The sequence below is a fragment of the Gadus chalcogrammus genome, chromosome 15 (assembly GCF_026213295.1).
Source record: "Gadus chalcogrammus isolate NIFS_2021 chromosome 15, NIFS_Gcha_1.0, whole genome shotgun sequence".
NCBI lineage: Eukaryota > Metazoa > Chordata > Actinopteri > Gadiformes > Gadidae > Gadus > Gadus chalcogrammus.
Window position 1 is genome coordinate 3129088 of NC_079426.1, and position 19125 is coordinate 3148212.

Sequence of the window (19125 nt, forward strand, 5' to 3'; positions counted from 1 at the left end):
TTAAAAGGCATCCCAGCTACTCATTTATTGTTTTTGGCATCATGCGTCATACTATTGAATGAGTTCTCGTATATAAAGATTTCTTACTAATGCCCAAATGGAAACAGCAATCGTCTCACTGGGGGACAACAAAATGTATTTTTAATATCTTGCAAATTACACAAACTCTTGACATCTCATTACAGAAGTGAGAATGAGTTCTTCGTCCATGAACACTAGACATCAATTGTGTTTCTTTTTAATGGGCAAACCCGGATTGGTTCCGATAATATTCTCCTCCATTTGGAATTAGTATGCTCCTAGGCCTCGCGAGAGTTGATGGAACGTGGTGAATTCCCTATTAACCGCTGTCACGATACCGCGAGATAAGTCATCCGACGGCCATCAGCAGGGTAACAGCCTAATCGCGGGTGACTCACTTTCAACTGTCCCTGAATCCATTGAGTTAGAAAAATCACAAAGTATTTCTGAATAAGTGTTTAAACAAAAAAGCAATCATGATCTCCGGATATGCAAATGTGAAAGAGATGCTTGACCTTTGTCTAATATAATTGAGCGGTATCAATGGATTCCTTGTATCTGCTTCACTTTGGAACAAGGCTGACTCGACGGGACGACTGAAGGCAAATTCAATTTTTCGCCTGCCTAACTTCAGTGAAGTATGAAATCAGAGGGTCAGGGAGGGAACGAGGCTCCGACCACGGGCTCTGTGCCGCGGGCTTGTTTTCCTGTGTTCCTCCTAAGTTAACAGCGGGGTGAATGTACATGGAGCGTGGTCCTCCTATACATTACTGGAGGGTTTGAAGAACATTCCCCTACCCTGCGTGACACCTTGCTGACACTCCCCTAATGTGTTTTGCTGGGCTCTTTGAGGGGGAACGACCCGACTCAGATATGAATTATTCCAAGTTTCAGACGAAACTTGCGTATTTATTAACTGGGAGGGAGCAAACTTTTTTTTTTTTTTTTTTTTGTATTTGAACTTATTTTTATGTATATACTCTTAATATTATTAATAATATTTATGTATATAATATTATTTTGCTCTTTTTACTACGTTTTCCAATATATTACTAACATTTTACACACAAGTGTCCTTGTTCCAGTGTACTTATGTAATAAGCATGTACAGCATGTACTTGATATTAAATCATGGAACAGCCTAACCCTAACTTTAACCCTACCCTATGCCCTTACCCCTTTCCATAATCACAGTGTGTTACATGCTGTTCCATAACTTCATTACATATTAAGCACATCCTGTTACATTAATTATGCTCCTACCCCAGCTACAGGACACTAAAGTAAAGCCTAACCCTAAGATCCCTTTATATTTTTGTAACGTCAGGTCATGACCGTTTTTCTGTCAATGTAGTTTGGTTCCTCCATGGACATGGCTGTGTTACCCAGCTCCAGAGTGTCTCTTGTTATCACTCCTGGCCCCGTCTGGGTGTGAGCCCTGGAAGGCGGTGGTTGGGAAACTGAACTGGGACATGTTGACAAGTGGACACGGCCAAAAAGCTTGTCATTGGAGTTAGGTTGGGGGGTGGAGGACGACGACTGCGATGGGTCCCTAGGGCCCCCACAGTGTGTGGAGGTTAACCTGCTAGCGGGGGTGTGTGTGTGTGTGTGTGGGGGGGGGGGGGGGGGGAACTGTGGCTCACCGCTAACTGCCATTGATTCACCTTCTCACGTTTCAGAGGCTGGTCTATCTTGAGGATGATTACTGGGGACTGTACCCTAAGTAACACAATACAGACTAACACAAGTATGGGATTTCATTATTGGTCAAATAGTTCATGAACTGGTGGATTAATGATCACCCGAGTGCTTCTGTTGCGTTTGTGTTAGGGTGAGTGTCCTTTACAGTAGAAACAGGACGTCCAGTTAAGTCAGTTATTAAGTTAGTTATTATAATGAACAATTACTTGTAACTTATTGGAAAATCAATGGTAAATAAAAGTGTTGATAAAGTTGGTAGTAACTTTTCTTTTTATTGGGGCGGACATTTTACAATTCCAAATGAGGATAAATTTAAATATATTATAACTTCCACATGTTTCACTCTGGAATAGTGCCATCTTATGCTCAACATGGTTGATAAAAAACACCCTGAAACTGCTAGAACATCAATAAAATAGAATACAAATCAATGTAAAGGTTACTCTCCATTAAAATAACACATTATTTCATCTTAAACAAAGAACCAAAATTCTACATGAGATCAATCATGAACAAGAAAGGGTTTAGTCTAAGGAAATCATATTAAAAATTAATATTGCTTACCAGGGAAAGGTGTGAAAAAAGGAATCTTCAACTCTCACCGTTATTAAATGACAGAAATAGCAACCTTGGATATATGCTTATCCAGTCGGATGTGCATTACTGATTAGCATATTTCATACAATTTCTTTTTCATAAATACACAATTGAACAGTGTCAACTGTTTTCATTCTAAATTATTCTCCCAAACGTGCTCACACACGTATATACTGTCCAGAAGACCATTTCAACCATTTAAAGAGGCTATTTACACAAAAAAAAAAATCATTTTGAAAACTAGCATACCTCCTAGTTTAATATAAGCAGTCCCCTTGTCCAACTGTATGCAACCTTTAGAGTCCAGTGTATCATTGCTCAGTGTGTCAAATTTAAATTAAACTAATCATACTGCCGTGTTTGCAATCCTGGTATCTTTATCCCCAGCATCGTACCGAATCGAAAACAAAAAAGCTGTATTATCAAAAATGTGTGTGGGATTTCTTTTAAATAATGGAATAGCAGTATTGCACAATAATAAAGAATGTACCATAATCATAAGTTATATATGATCCCACTCTTTTGGCCAGTGACTCGTCTTTCACCAGTGACTCAGCAGCCGCAGTAACAGCTCTGGCTCTGCTGCGCAGCGTTTTGGATCCGTGTGACATGGAGTCATATATTCAATGGCTGTCAGCTCCCAGTATCTCAAAGCCATCTAGAATACGGGGCCGGGGGGAGACGCGGCAATCAATGGGAGTCCTTGCATAAAGATCCCAGGGGACATGTCGCCTAAAAACGCTGGGCTAAAGTGGGCAAGACGCTGCTGCGATGGCGTCTAAAGAACAACAACAGAAACATTGACTGATCTGAGTCCGGAGTTCAACGGCGTATCAGAGGTCTGCGTGTGACCACAGCCGGTCGGAACGCCGCGGATTAGAGAGACGTGGCGGGAATACCCGCCGCTCCAGGACAACAGAACATGACAGACAGACGGACGGAAAGACGGCAGGGGGACAGAGGGACAGATAGGCTGACAGAGAGACAGAGCCAAACAGAGAGGCAGACAGACAGACAGACAGGGAGACAGACAGAGAGACAGACAGACAGAAAGAGAGACAGACAGAAAGAGAGGGAGACAAACAGATAGGCAGACAGACAGAAAGAGAAACAGACAGACAGAGAGGGAGACAGACAGAGACAAACCGACAGACAGGGAGGCAGGCAGACAGGCCGAGAGACAGACAATGGTCATTTTAATGCACGTATTCGTCGTCGCTCATGTCTGAGTCATCAGCCTCCACCTCTCCCTCGATCACAGACTTCTTCCCTCTGCAGCAGGAGACCACCAGGCCAACGAGGAACACCTGAGGTCCGACACACACACACACACACACACACACACACACACACACACACACACACACACACACACACACACACACACACACACACACACACACACACACACACACACACACACACACACACACACACACACACGGGTTATGCCGCCGGCATGGGATTCACAAACCATCACATAATTAACGTCATTCACATGAATACTTCTGAATCTATATTTAGTCTATGCATCTCCATTGGCTTACAAAGCCTACCAAACTGACAAAAGTTATGGAGTGAAATCTCCTCGGCAAACAGAGGAAAGCACGACAAGCGTTTTTCCTCAAGCTTTACTATTTACACAAAAAGCCAATGTTTGTGCATTAGCTTGCTCCTGTCATATTTAACCTAGATCGACGAAGCAACGGATTTGTGTCAGCACCAGCTCACAGCATGTATGGACCGGGTTCAGACCGATGACTTTCAATGACTTTCACTCCCTCACTCAATCCTAAAGGGAGCAATCGATCCTAAGGTCAGTGTGCACGTGCCATGGCTTCCAACACACCGCAGCACTCGCATCACTTACCCCGATGAATACCCAGTTTCCAAAGTAGTAGATGGTGCTGAAGAACCAGAACTTGTGCAGGAACAGATAGGAGCGCGTCACCACACACTGGTCTGGAACACACAGGGGGAGAAAGCACACAGCCGGTAAAGATGGTATACTGCTACATTCAGAGGTCGAACAAGGTGTTCGATACGCTACTTAGGTTGCACAGAGCAAGGCTGGGTTATGCTTTGTGAACAGAATGCTATTATAAAACCATAGATGAACACAGGTAAACACAGACACACACACACACACACACACACACACGCACACGCACACACATACACACGTAACATAATGTGTAGATGTATCGCTCAATGGAATCGTTTTCTATGGCGAAATATTAGACCTAACTGCAGTCACAGTCAAATGGGAACAACAGCTACATGAAAGCCATGTGCAGCCTACAGCATGGATATGTGTGTGATAGTTTGGCCCCTTGCTTAACAGCTTCAAAACAAGCTGTTGTCGAAGCATCGGGTAAAGGCACACCTTCTCGCTCTTGCAGAACAAGAAAGCCCACGTCGGAAAACGAGATGGGAAGCCCGAGTTTATGATGTCAGTGATTATTCAACACCCTTCGGAGCTTGGATAATTAAAGAGCACTCAGCTAGATAAGTTTCCCCCTACACCTTTAGATTTCTTTAGGGAAATCAATTTGGATGTTTGACGATGAAAGGACTCTTGTATACGACACTTTGCAGAGGTGCGGCTGATCTACCAAACATGCTGTCTGCTTCGACGAGCTCTGGGAGCAGAAAGTCCAAGGTAGCATAAAGTCTGCGTCTATGATGTGAGTGTGACGCTGATTTGTATCCTCTGTTGCAATTTGCCTTTGGAAACATCATTCACTCACGGTAATTCAAATGATTATTAACAGCGTTCCAGATGGGTTTAATTGAGGTTCCACCAAGGCTGCAACAAATGTTGGACTGTCATCAAGAAAATCAGGCACTCCATCACACCCTTATAAGTTTTTACTTAATGATCATTTTTTGTTTTTCTTTTTTAGACATCAGTCTAGAAATCAGTCGCGCCATTTCTTCTTACACATTCCTCCACGCGTGAAAAAATAATTAGCCAATTACATTTTTGCATCTCCGAGATACATTTTCCCTTTATCAACAGCACACAATGGGTATTCACCGCGTTGTGTAATTAGCACGAGTACCCTCTCCCGGCCACCCAGAGGATCGGAAGAAACGACGCGTCGCAGGGCACAGGCAACTGCAGCTGTGCAACGAGTCTAAGAGGTGGAGGCGGCTGACGAACCCAGAAAACACACCTAATGCTACAAAACTGTTGTTGTCTGCAAACCCAGTGCAGGGAGATGGGGAAGCTGGGAGGGGTTTTCCTCAAAAGATTATCATCTAATTTTTCAAAGCTTAACCTCCGTTTTGGAAGCGAGATGGCGGCGCATTAGTCGAGTGCTAAAATATCTAAATACCGTTGACTATTTGGAGATGAACAAAGAAATAGTGGCACATTTAAATATCCATCTGGATCAACTCCTTGCCGCCAGGGGTTTGATATATGGAGAACATGCACTACTACAGGCATTTGTAAATCCAGCTATATGTTGTACTTCGTATTCTCATGGTTCATTTGAATCCCTTCCTTCAATGATAAGCTCAGCCCGTTCTTCACAACTAATCTGTGCAATGCTGCCAAAATGTAAATAACATCTTTATTATCAGAATCAAAGTTAAAGTTGCAATGTGTGAGATTTATCCCCTCCCAGATAGTAACCGGTATACTTTCAGTATACTCAGTAACAGAGATCTGTCCGACGTCTGTGGGAGGGCGTTTTATGTCTAGAATATATCAGTTATAGGATGTCAATTAATGGATGACATCAGTGAAATCCCGATTGATCAGCTTTGACCACCGGTATGTCCAGGTCATTTTTTACCTACGAGCTAGTTGCCATGTTACGTATTACAACGTGACCAAGTCCTTCTGAGCACTAGCTGTCATGTGGTGCCGTGCCATTGCGCCTTGATTTCCAGCAACCATTTAGTTTCAGCTGTGCCATTATTTACTAATCAACTAAGGCCAATCAGATGACCCTCCTCCGGAGTAATTTAGTCGAACGGCATTTTCTACTGTGGTTCACCTCTCCCGTAGTCCCGCCCACCTCTTAACATTCAGAATTCTACTTCCCCATAGCGCTTGTACATCGTGCAATCAGCTCGCAATGAATGGTAATTATTGTTTTGGTAGTCATGTTTTTTGGGCAATTTTTTAGTGATTAATCGTAAAATGATATGACGTAATATTTAAAAATCAAACAGAATAATCATAATTGTGTGTGAAAATGCCACAGTTTTTTTTCATGTGAGACATTGCAAAACATAAGCCATAAGCCAAGTTTACGGTATATGCATGTTGGTTAACGACTTTACAGTACTGCAGCTCTCTGGAGAAGAGACCCTCTCAATATGGCGGAGGGTCGGCAATGAAGAATACCATGATGCATTGTGATGTATTAGCCCTACATACAGGGCATAGCAACGTGTTAGTAAACGACACATGAAGGTTGCACATGCTCTTCATCTCGTCATCGCCATCAAAGAACAAGTATTGGGACCAGGCTTATAAAAGACTGGCTTGAGAAGGTATATTCCCACCCGGAGTAGTTAGGAATGGACAATACTATAAATACGTCATTCAGATGGGCTTTTTTTCCCACACTCACTATATCTTTTTAGTCAAATATATATTTACTATATGATTTGCATTGCTTATGCTTAAAGTTTGTCCAATCTGTCAGCGCGATGAATGTCCGATGCAATAAAACGACGCAATTTGACAGACCTACAACCAATCAGAGCAACGGAACACTGGGACACATCAGCGGCAGCCACCTAGGTTGTCGACAAGAATTCCTATAAGGCACTCCCATAGGCCGCTCCTCTGTTCCATCAAATTCAACCCGCCCCCTATTAGAGGATCGTGATTGGAACAGGTCTGCTGGAGAATCTGTCTGAGCGCGTGGGGAACCAGAGGGAGCCAGGGCAACTGTACATGAGCTCGACGATTCTTCTGGTTTCCAGGCTAATGACATACCATCTCACTCCTCAAATGAATGCAGTCACACAGCCATAACTTATTAACTCAACATCGTACGCCTCCGATACTGCAGTCAGTCTCTCTTCAGAGTTCTACCAGCGTAACGTTTGCACATATCAGCTAAGAAAGACTGATAGCAACCCACCATTGGCGTTTAAGTACAGAAATCCACTTGGGGCCTTGACTGTGAAGTACTCGAGTTCCCAAAACCAGTGCATGATATCGTGTCTTTAAAAAAAGAATCCTTGATAAATTAAAACAAACTATTTCATCATGTTGTCGGATGAATAGTTGCCACTTGTTAATGTTTCTTCCTTAATGTTTGTCTCCAAATGAAGAGACACATCTTTTGAATTTGCATAAACTGAATGTGTCGTGGCGTGATGCAATGTGCCTCGTCCCTGAATACGATTACCATTCGAGCGCTGCACTGCCAGACAGTCGTCCTTAGAAACGTTCTTCAAGTGGGGGCGTTAGTCACTGGCGCGCCGGACCTGGCGGGATAGTCCTTGATCAGGAAGTAGAACCTGAGCAGCGACAATGTCACGTTCTAAGGCTTGGTTAATGAATGTTTTTTTTACTTTTTGTGTGCTGTAACTAAACTAATTTCAATGATCTAGTCATGTGTGTCCTGGTCACTCTTAAAATACGTTTATTGATTTCCCATACTACTTCAACCCTTTTATGTGTGCGTATCAAACCGTTTCAAAAGGGGATGCATCCATTTTTAGCCCAGGATACCGAGTCAAACAGCTAGACGCGAGTAGCTTCCACGTCATAGTGCGAGATGTTGTGCCTTCCCCTGTTGTTCTACTACAAGCCTTTTATAAAAGTTGGCTCAGAAACGGTGTGCCAATGCATAAGTGTCACTGTAAACACACGAAAAGGCACCGGAGCTGGTTGAGGTCTTGGCTACGCTCAGCCCTCTCCCTATGGCTGTGGACTGAGGGCCAATAGACCGTCTCCAAGACTGTACAGCGTGTTATCTTCCCCTTGCCAAGGCCTGTCCTTGGGATACTGGCCTCAGCCAACGCTGGCACCGCGGCGGACATATTTCGTTCCAAACTGGCACCGGCATATGTTGACTTTCCCTGGGATTCGTTGCATGAATATGCCCCCAAAAATACACCGTGGCCGTCGCCACGCGTGCATTCTCGTTGTAAGGTCACCTCACCGTTGCTATGCTGGTCGGTAAGGTCAGAATTGCTTGTTAAAAAATGATTTTTCTGAATATGTATGAATACATTGCAGTGTATTCAACGTATTATATGCTAATGGTTTTAACCAAGGCGTAACTGGAACGATGAACCCGATGCGATTGAAATAAAGCCGACCCCAGTGCGTAAACGTGAGGAGAGGCATGAAGGAGAGAGGATGTCCTGGGTTTGTCTGGCGATGTGAGGGAGCCATCTGGAGTATTAGGACTATCCCTGCTGTGTTGCTCCTATCACACTGTTTCACACACAGCTCTCCGCTCTGACCACATTGACCCTCTTATTGGTCCCGGTCTCTAGGCAGACTAAGCCCATCCAAAACCACCAACACAGGGCTTATGGTGGACTCAATAGTACACACGTTTATGTTTTTTGTTTTTTTTTCATCTTCAGTTTTACTCCATTTCCCCGATTCTTGTAGTTTGGATGTTGAAAGAGAGGAAAATGGGGCTCTGGGTTAAGGAGGGGTTCTTTGTGAGAAGGTTAATTAAGCAAGGTACCAGATGAGCTCTAAAGCCCAGCCAAAAGGTCATCTTCTGAAAGAAGGCATTAAAAGAAGGAACCCCCGTCTCGGCCTTCTCCAACCCCCCCCTCCTACCCTGCATCCCGACGTATCCCTCCTCCGGCACCTCAGCCATCTGTAGCGCTCCAGCTGCTCCCCTGAATTACAGGGCTCAGGACGGGACCCACAGATGGTTCGCAACAGTGGCCTGCCGAAACATATTACCATGTACACCAGTGACCCGCTTCACCTTGAAACCCACACTCGCACCCCGCCACGACCGCAGCGAGGAGGGCGGCTCAGGAGTGTGGAGGTAATCTCACCTTGGGTTATGATGCTGGACTAAGAAGGATGCCCTTTTTCGAAGCGTGCCGCATTTACGGACAACTTTTCATCAGAGCACTCCGGAGATCCTCTTCTTCCCCCTCCCTCCTTTTCAATACCTCTCGATCTAAAACACAGCCAGGAGGCTTTGATTTTCCTTCTGTCCAAAGCTGTTGGATTGGAGATGGATGCGATTTGCTTCGAGCCCCAACGAGACCCGCATGAGTAAGCCCACAAAACATTTTGAGGGTGTACTTACGGGCTACCTTTAGTCACAGAAAATGACCTCAATGGAGCTCTGCGATTGTCATTATTTAATATTTAATTTGTTGCGAATACACAGGCTTTATAATGGCGGAATGTCATTGCAAGGTTTGAGTGACCAATTGCTTTTGTCAACATAATCACCTTATACTCTGTGGATGCGGTGACAAGCTGCACGGTTAAGCAGAAAAAATATTGGTTATTTCAAGCCAGGAGTATATAAGACGCATTTCTGTTATTCACAAAAAAAAAAAAAATGGGATTTCAGCCGGGTGCAGCATAAAAATGAAAAGCCTAATAATTTGAGTGGGTGTATTATGGAGCTGGGGAAAGATGGCACGATGCCAGAAGCCACTGTAACGCAAAAATAATATCCACCGACTGTGGGTTGGAGCATTTGAAGATGAGAATATGCCACAATAAGAAATACGACTGCCATGTTGTGCATAATTATACCACAAGAGAGGAAAACGTAGGCCTAAATCTCCCTGTTGATAAGGACATTCTCAAGACGACGAGGAGAAGACTATCCACTAGCTGCCCCCTGGCTACAACCTGTCAAAACGTCAGAAACTGTGAGTGTGCTCAGGCTTACAGATACACCATATCACAACACTCTTCTCTGAATCAACGATAAACTACAGGCGACACGATGCTTCCATCAACATCGGAAGAAAGGAGATTTATTGAAAAACGGTCCAAACATTGCACCCGTGGTGGGAAAAGTACAATTAATTCCAGTTTGTATTGATACCGTCTGCTGTTGTAAATTGTGTCTCTCTCCCCCCCTCAGTGGCAGCCAAGGAAATCACAACTATCTCGTCTCTCTATGTATTTCAAAGAAGAGGCCGTTGCTAGGGAACTGACGGTGACTGGCTGCAGTCCGTGGTGTCAAAACATTCCCATATTTACAACATTTTTTTCCCGCCACGACATTAGAGGACAAAATAGTGTCACACACCCATGTATAAAACAAGGCTTTATGTTTACAACACTACACGAGTAAGTAAAGTCCGACCAGTGAGTCTGTTGACACAGGGAGGAAAGTCAAACATTTAATTTAATACAGAACCAAAACTAAAGAAGTCATGCCTCTGCAAAAGAGGCATAATAATTAATAATTATTAATAAGAAATAATAATTTTGTGTGTGTGTGTGTGTGTGTGTGTGTGTGTGTGTGTGTGTGTGTGTGTGTGTGTGTGTGTGTGTGTGTGTGTGTGTGTGTGTGTGTGTGTGTGTGTGTGTCTTTATATATGTTTTTGCTGCGAGGGAAACGAGTGGGCCAACTCGCTTTTGATTTGCGTTTGCTTGAAGAAATCCATACAAATCAGCAGCAATGTGAAGGCCAAACAAACTAAACTATTAAAATCCTTTAAATGCGTGCTGGCGGATTATAACAATGTGACCTACTAAACCAAACACACTAAACCACGCGTCAGACGCCATCGGCCACACACCGTTGGCTTTCACAAGTTGTATAACAGGCACTCAATGGACGGCTGGACGGCTGTGTGTGTAGATTTATTAACAAATTACCGAAAGAATCTCATGAGAAGGGGCACACACCGCCTACCGTACAGAACTACCTGTTGCTCCTCAAAGGGGAAAGCATAGAGCAGTCGGTCTCAAACTATCTACATGTTTCTTCATCAGAAAACCTTTTCCGTACACCTTGTCTCTGCAGTCCCTGGCAACAGACAACTTAAAAGTAATTTGGCGCGTGTGTGTGTGTGTGTGTGTGTGTGTGTGTGTGTGTGTGTGTGTGTGTGTGTGTGTGTGTGTGTGTGTGTGTGTGTGTGCATATGTGTGTGTTTGGGGAGGAGGGACCATGGCAACGCATTCCAGCGGATTCATCTCCATTATGTTGAGTAAGTGACTAATGGATGGATAATGACCTCCGCACAGATAATGGGGAGCTTGGCACAGAGCACCTGCTCACCAAGACGCGAGCGCAGACGCACCTCGGTGACGCACTGACCAATCGGTCCCCACCGATCGCCCCCTGACTGTCTATGATTGGATGAATCTCGGAATGGCACCATTGTGGTAAAGCCCACTCTGAGCTGTGCTCGCTATACCTCAAGCCTGAGGATGCACTGGCGGACATGTTTGTATATAAACAGTTTTTTATTGTATATTTGTATTGTATTTGTCTTGTGCTATTTGTGGACCTGGAGTCTGAAGTAAAGTTTTCACATCATATCATATCTATGGATCCCGCCTGTTCTTCTAGGGACGCTGCCCTTCTCTATGTGAGGGTTGAGATTTGAGTTTTTAAACTGCCTGGTGTTGTGTTATCAAGACAGGTTTGAACAGGACAAGCATGGAGAGGCTTAGAGACAGTGCAGGCTGTGTGGCAGCCATGGTAACACACACCATTGTTTTTCTTGTTTTTCTTCCTTCCCTATCGCCAGACATCTAGATCAGTGTGTTCCGTCCTTTGAGGTCGGTTGTACCACGACGTTGTCGTTGTCGTCGAGATCTTTCGCGCACCTCGTATGTAAACGGTAAAGGATAAGTAAACACTCACAGTGGCTGAGCAAAGAGCGCCAGCGCCCCCGTTATACGCGGTTCATACTACAAGGGGACCATAGCCACTGGGAGACGCTGGGAAGGAGAGGCTGAGCCGCCGATGCTTCCCAGCTGTGTTCATTATGCAAACGCAAATTAACACAAAACATCAATGGAACACATTACAATGGAAAACGGTGAACCACGAAAGGGTGGAAAACACAAAGCGGCACTATTTTTGTAATAATAACAAGCTATAATGCTTTATTTACGGTAAATTATTTATAATATATGCATTTTCAATTATCTACATTTTTTTGTCTGTTATGATTTTTGTCCATTGCAAGAATAAAGGAACCACATGCAGTACCACAGAGCACCACCAGTAAAAAACACTCATCAAGCCATTATCGGGAAAAAAACATACCTTTTGATGGTCTAAATTACCCTGAGAGCAGTTCTAGGAATATAAAGGGGTCGGCAAAGCCGGCTCCTTTTTCAGAGAAATAGGACTAAAAACAGCAGACGGAAAAACTGTCTCAGCATGGTATGAAAGTGTAAGTGAACCCCCATTTCCCTGGGTTTGGAGAGAATAAGACTTAGAAAAATGTGTTTTGGCATGATTGTTCGAGGAATGAGGGGGGAATGTGTTATCACCATGGTTACGGCCCACAACACACAACCTTTCAACCCTTGTTTTTAAAGTTTGTACCGTCGTTGTGTATGACAGTATAACGAGTGATGATGTCTATGCAACGGCCCCAATGCGGGTCATTATATTAAAAGTGTCAGAGAATAAGACTAAGACCGGTCCATCAACATCAACATTACTAAATAAATGACACCAATATTCAAAACTAATCTATGAACGTCTTTTGTTTTTACACTCCAACTCTATCGCTTCTAAAAACGACTTACTTGGCCAAAGCATGTTAATGACTCATTACGCCATCGTGTACGAGACAAGACGAAAATCACTTATAAAAGGGTGAGCATCTTCAGCGCACACAGAGAAGTAAGCACCTCTACTCCCTTGCTAATGGCAAAACCGTTATTTGTTGCAATGCTCGACTCTTGAACCCACTTTAGAACCCACATTAGAGCACCGGTCCTCGTTCAATCTCGTAATTATCTAATTCAACGTCCGCCAGTTGGAGGTTTACACCCTGACCCCAAGATGGCATTTCCACGAGACCAAAAGGAAAAGCATTTATTTTGTGTTATCTAAATGGAACCACGTCGATATAATAAAAAGTACAAAAAAGATTAGTGAAGAAAGAATCCACTGTGTGGTTTTTAACCTCACAGTGATGTTATCTGGCTTCAGAGCAGGTGTTGTAACATGCAGCATTATAGTATAAGTTGTATTATTTATCGACCTAAAAATATCCATTCTTTGCTGCACTTTTCTAGTTGATTAGAGTCAAAGTGCAGCTGTAGCATTAAACGTTACTTTCAATAGGGAGATTCAGAGCTTGTGATAGATACAGCTGTATTTAATATTACAAGGCAGGAAAAATAACATGGATTCTCTCCAACATTCACATGAGGACACAGAAGAAAGTGTGACGCTTGTTGACCTCTAGGAGCTTCGCTTCGTTTAAATACCGTCTGCAATTACCATCCTCAATGACCCAGTTCCATGAGCCTTTGTGATCCGGCAACAAGTGTCTAATAGCTTCTGTATAATAACCGTCTTCAGAACTGTGTTAAAATAGCCGGATTCAGACTACCTTTCTTAAGGAATCGGGCCGCCTTGTTCCCTAATGATCAATGATTTGCCTAATTATTTAATAATGAAACAGCTGGCAAGAATGTCCATGGAAAAAAAAAGAAGATTATTATGAAAACGATATTATTTATTTTTATATTGACACCAAAATGGATATGGGGTAGAGATCGAGAGAGAGGAAGGGATAGAGGCAGATTGATAGGGAGAGAGACACAGAGATGGACAGAGAGAGAGAGAGAGAGAGAAGGACAGAGAGACAGAGAGAAGGACAGAGAGAGAGAGAGAGAGAGAGAGAGAGAGAGAGAGAGAGAGAGAGAGAGAGAGAGAAGGACAGAGAGAGAGAGAGAGAAGGACAGAGAGAGAGAGAGAGAGAAGGACAGAGAGAGAGAGAGAGAGAAGGACAGAGAGAGAGAGAGAAGGACAGAGAGAGAGAGAGAGAGAGAGAGAGACAAAGACAGACAGACAGACAGACAGACAGACAGACAGACAGACAGACAGACAGACAGACAGACAGACAGACAGAGAGAGAGACAAAGACAGACAGACTGAGACAGAGACAGACAGACAGACAGACAGACAGACAGACAGACAGACAGACAGAGAGAGAGACAGAGACAGAGACAGAGAGAGAGAGAGAGAGCGAGAGAGAGAGAGAGAGACAGAGAGAGAGACAGGGACAAAGAGGGAGAGAGAATCAGAGGGAGAAAGACAGAGACAGAGAGACAGAGAGACTGGTAAAGACCGCGCTAATCAACAAGGTCCCACCTTTACAGAGCCTTTTGCTTTCAGAAAGGCTCAGTATGCCATGGCGTCCTATCCTCACGCGGCACTGAGCCACCAGCGAGCGGCCTGATCTAATGTGATCCTCCCCACTGACTGTATGATCTCTCTCCCCTGTTTGGTGACAAAAAATGCGCTCCATAGCGCAAGGCTCCGCTCAGAGTCCCAGCTATAGAAGCAAATAACTGTCGTTATCACAAAAGGCGCAAATACTGCAAAGCATCCACCTTGAGGGTGAGGGCGAATAGTGTCGAGGTGAGGGTGCTCCATTCCCTGCTGAAAGGCTCCGGGTTTGATGCCCATGGCCCACAGAATACCTACGCGCCTCCTTGAGCACAATGCCCTAACCCCTCCAGTTGCGTCAGATAAAAGTGTCTGCCAAAGGAACAAATAGTAAAAGAAGTCGATGCAGGAGCAAGGCTGTGAATTTGTTTAGAAAGAAACGCCAGCTTTTGATGCCGATTCAAGTCTTTCCATTCTTTTATATATTTCAAAAGCCCGTTTGTTATGTGGCTCACTCATCTCTGAACATAACCACATGACAGAGACAGGGTTAGATATGTTATATATATAACACGTCAACTTTATGCCAGGGAATGACGCACACAAATGATGCGATTGCGTAAGCATTTCTAACTAATAAGTAATTTCCAAGATGAGCCTTTGCAGGACTTGCGTCATTTACTTTCTGATGAATGGAATAGGCGCGATGCATGGACATTTGTGTCTTCATGGTTTATTAAGCATAATGTTTGTTGCCGATGGGGTAGCAAGAGGCAGCCGAATGCATTAGTAAATATTTACCCTTGGTATTAATTCAACTGTTAAATATTAAATGATCATATAAATGACTGAAACAAACTCACAGTGTGAGTTCTTCCACGGACACGAACGGGACGAGCCCACCATTTTCACCCTTTAATAATTTCTCTGGTTGTGGGGGGGATTCTCAGCGATAACGTGTGCAAGCATGTCTTACTTGGGAGGAGACAACCTTACCTTGGGGGGCGTCAGCATCACAGACCCTGGTGGTAAAGTTCCCCGTGGTCTCTCCTTGTTGGGGCGTATGGCTCTGTTCCAAACACACCGCAGACACGCACGCTTTTAATGCAACACCGCTCTTAACACATTCGATTGACCACCAATTGAGTGATTCAGCAAACCAGAGAAAGTGAGTCTTCCAGACACTTCCCCTCAGGGTGAACGTAAACAGAGCATTAATCAGGGCGGTTCCAGTGGTGGTCGTACCTCGGCCAGGTACTTCTGACTGCCGTACATGACGTACTGCGGGGCCAGGCTGTAGATCACGTAGCTGGTGTGGAGGACGATCAGCAGCAGGATCATGCACAGGAAGAGCAGCGCCTGGGGACGCGTCTTCTTGGGCCGGATCTTGTACAGCTGGAGAAGGAGAAGAAGAAAAAGAGAGGGAAGATGGAGAAGATGAAGAAGAAGAAGAAGAAGAAGAAGAAGAAGAAGAAGAAGAAGAAGAAGAAGAAGAAGAAGAAGAAGAAAGAAAGAGAGGGAAGATGGAGAAGAAGAAGAAGTAGAAAAAGAGAGGGAAGATGGAGAAGTAAAAGAAGAAGAAAAAGAGGGAAGATGGAGAAGAAGAAGAAGAAGAAGAAAAAGAGAGAGAAGAAGATAGAGGAGGAGAAGAGGAGGAAGAAGAGGAAGATAGAGGAGGAGAAGAAGAAGAAGAAGTAGAAGAAGAAGAATCAGAAGAAGACGCAGATGAAGATGAAGAAGAAGAAGAAGAAGAAGAAGAAGAAGAAGAAGAAGAAGAAGAAGAAGACGACGACGACGACGACGACGACGACGACGACGACGACGACGACGACGACGACGACGACGACGACGAAAAAGTAGTAAAGAAGAAAAAGAGGTAGATGAAATAATGGAAAGAAAAACTAAACTGAAAGGCGACTCCTAGAAAGCTAAAAATTGCCTTTATGACTATGTAATAATTGATTAATTGTGCTCATTGACTATATTTACTTTCAACTTCTAGGATCCAGATTGACTTCAGAAAAATGTCATTAAGTAGCAGGTAGAGGTTAGGTAGGTGGGTAGGTAGGTAGGCTGCTATGTAGGTTGCAAACTTTGGAGATCGAACCCAGTCCCTTTTCGATGAAAGTCGAAACACCCTGGCCGGCCAACGAGCCTTCACAAAATTATAATACAAAAAAAAACCAATCCTAATAGCTATGTGCTTGGTGTGTGCCGTCACTTCGTACCCGTATCCAGAAGAACCAGATGCCCATATTGCGGATGCCCGCCATCGAGGTGAGCACAAAGTAGACAGTGATGACGGTGATCAGGATGTAGTCCAGAGGGAAAACCTGAGGGGGGGGGGGGGGGGGCAAAGGAGAAGGTTGAGCTCCGACTCTCTCCGAGGCTTAGTCATCAGATACAAGGTTATAATTACATCCTGGGGGGCAGGCGAACCCATGAAGATAACGGCGAACCCGCCGACTTTCTACACCTCTTTCTGGTGTGTGTGTGTGTGTGTGTGTGTGTGTGTGTGTGTGTGTGTGTGTGTGTGTGTGTGTGTGTGTGTGTGTGTGTGTGTGTGTGTGTGTGTGTGTGTGTGTGTGTGTGTACAATTATTAAGACCACAGCGCACAATCTGTCCAGGTCAATTAGTCCAGAGAGGAGATCAGTGTTGTGGTCCGAGGTTACATACAAGTCAGCATCTTCTTGGTGTTGGGAGTCTTACAAACAAATGTCCAGAGATAGCCCATCAAATGCCTTGATTTATAATTGACGAACTAGATGGATAGGCCACAGAGGACTATGGACCCTGTCAACCTAGCTCTAAAAAGTACGATGGTTGCTAATCGTAGTTGCTAGTTAGATATCACTTAAATAATTAAGTTGTTTACTAGCAGAAGGTAGATACAAGGGGATTAGGCTCCTTCATCCAAACCATCTGATACCTCAGTATATTAGGCCTACAACTCCATAATATACTGAATGCATTTCTTTTTTAAACAAAGTAAGCCTGTTAAAGCTACAGTATGTAGGATAAGCGCCATCTAGTGGTGTAGTTACAGATCACAACCAACTGAAAACAACCACTCACCTCTCCCCTTCCAATGACTTAGCAGAAGCTACGGTGTCCTGTACTGGCCTGTAAGGTGCCAGTAGGTACTTCTTAAATTATGTTATTCAAGAAGTAGAGAAGCTGTATCTCAGTTGACTACCTCCTGAGATACAGCTGCAAGGCTTCAAGTTGTGTCGAGGTATGTCTGAGCAAGACCCCTCACCCTGACTGCTGTCGACAAGCTGGCTGTCGCCCAGCATGGTTTACTCTGCTCTGGGTGTGTGAATGTGTGAATGAATGGTTGTAAGTCGCTTTGGATAAAAGCGTCAACAAAATCCCTTAAATTGTAAATGTCATTGTCTACGACAGCATCAAGTAATCATGCGTTGAGGTTCCTTAAAATATTTATAACTAGTATTTTTGTTATTTAGTCTGTAACACTATCGGTCATGGCCTACAAGTAAAAAAGTGTTAATGATAAAAAAAATTCTATCTAAACGCGTCCTTTTCATTCCGGGCTATATTCTGGACAAAAAAATCCTATTTTAAGGCAACAAAATCATAGCAATTTATATTGTGATGGGATTACACAAAAATTAAAATATACTTAGGCATATTATAATTTATTTCTACCAGGTCAGTGCCTCTGGATGAAACTATACTACACACATCGCACCGTTAAATAAATCTATATCTACAATGAGAATATATCGTCGATGAGCACACTAATGGCTGAGGTTCATATTTCTAAATATTGGCCTCAGACATGTAATCAATTCCACTATCCAGCCTGAAGAGTGCCCAAATTGTTCATTCTGTCAGTCATTCCACTGTCTGTATGCTTGTGTGGAATGAAGGCTTCAACAGTAGTTGTTATGTTCAGCTCCTAGACATGCGACTGTGACCTAGACCACGACTGCAGGGCGACTCAAAAGCACTGGCGTTAAATCGATCGATAACAGTCACTGTTTTACTATTTATTGGTAATTGTAGTAGTGGCGAATGCTGCAGTTCTAAACGTGGAAACTAAGTGCTTCTTCGGATTAATAGCAGTATGTAGACGAGTGCAAGTACCATATTCATGATGTTGATGATGCAAATAAATATATGCATTATAGGATGAAGATGATTATATCCGTCCCCTACACTACACATCAATGATTTATGGTACCCTATAGTGTCGGGAATTCACCCGTTATTTTAAACATTAGAACGCCATTTCGGTGTTGATTTGAAGTGGGTATTAAACATTGTTACCCCAGTAGTATACTGCAAGGTTAAAATATGCCCTCTGGCAGCTGAATAACAAATGGTTCACCGTCATGATTAAGTCATACCTACAACTTTAACTACTCTGACAAGTCAATTAAAAGGATGACGCTTATTCATCGGGTTTCGGCTGCCCACCGTTTGTTGTATAAATAAGAATAGAGCTAAAACGACAGCACACAGAGGTCACAATCTACTTAAAGA

At 43.6% G+C, this 19125-nt stretch overlaps 1 protein-coding gene across 1 annotated transcript in view; it reads right to left on the reverse strand.

The window, feature by feature from the left end:
- Window positions 1–1947: 1947 nt before the first annotated feature.
- lmbrd1 (LMBR1 domain containing 1) overlaps window positions 1948–19125 on the reverse strand; it is a 52618-nt gene continuing 35440 nt past the window's right edge. The window contains exons 12-16 of the mRNA XM_056608804.1: window positions 16844–16948; window positions 15861–16010; window positions 15612–15684; window positions 4190–4281; window positions 1948–3626 (exon numbers count right to left, since the gene is read on the reverse strand). Coding sequence (XP_056464779.1) covers window positions 3516–3626; window positions 4190–4281; window positions 15612–15684; window positions 15861–16010; window positions 16844–16948 — 531 coding nt within the window. The 3' untranslated portion in view covers window positions 1948–3515. The remainder of the gene's footprint in view (window positions 3627–4189; window positions 4282–15611; window positions 15685–15860; window positions 16011–16843; window positions 16949–19125) is intronic.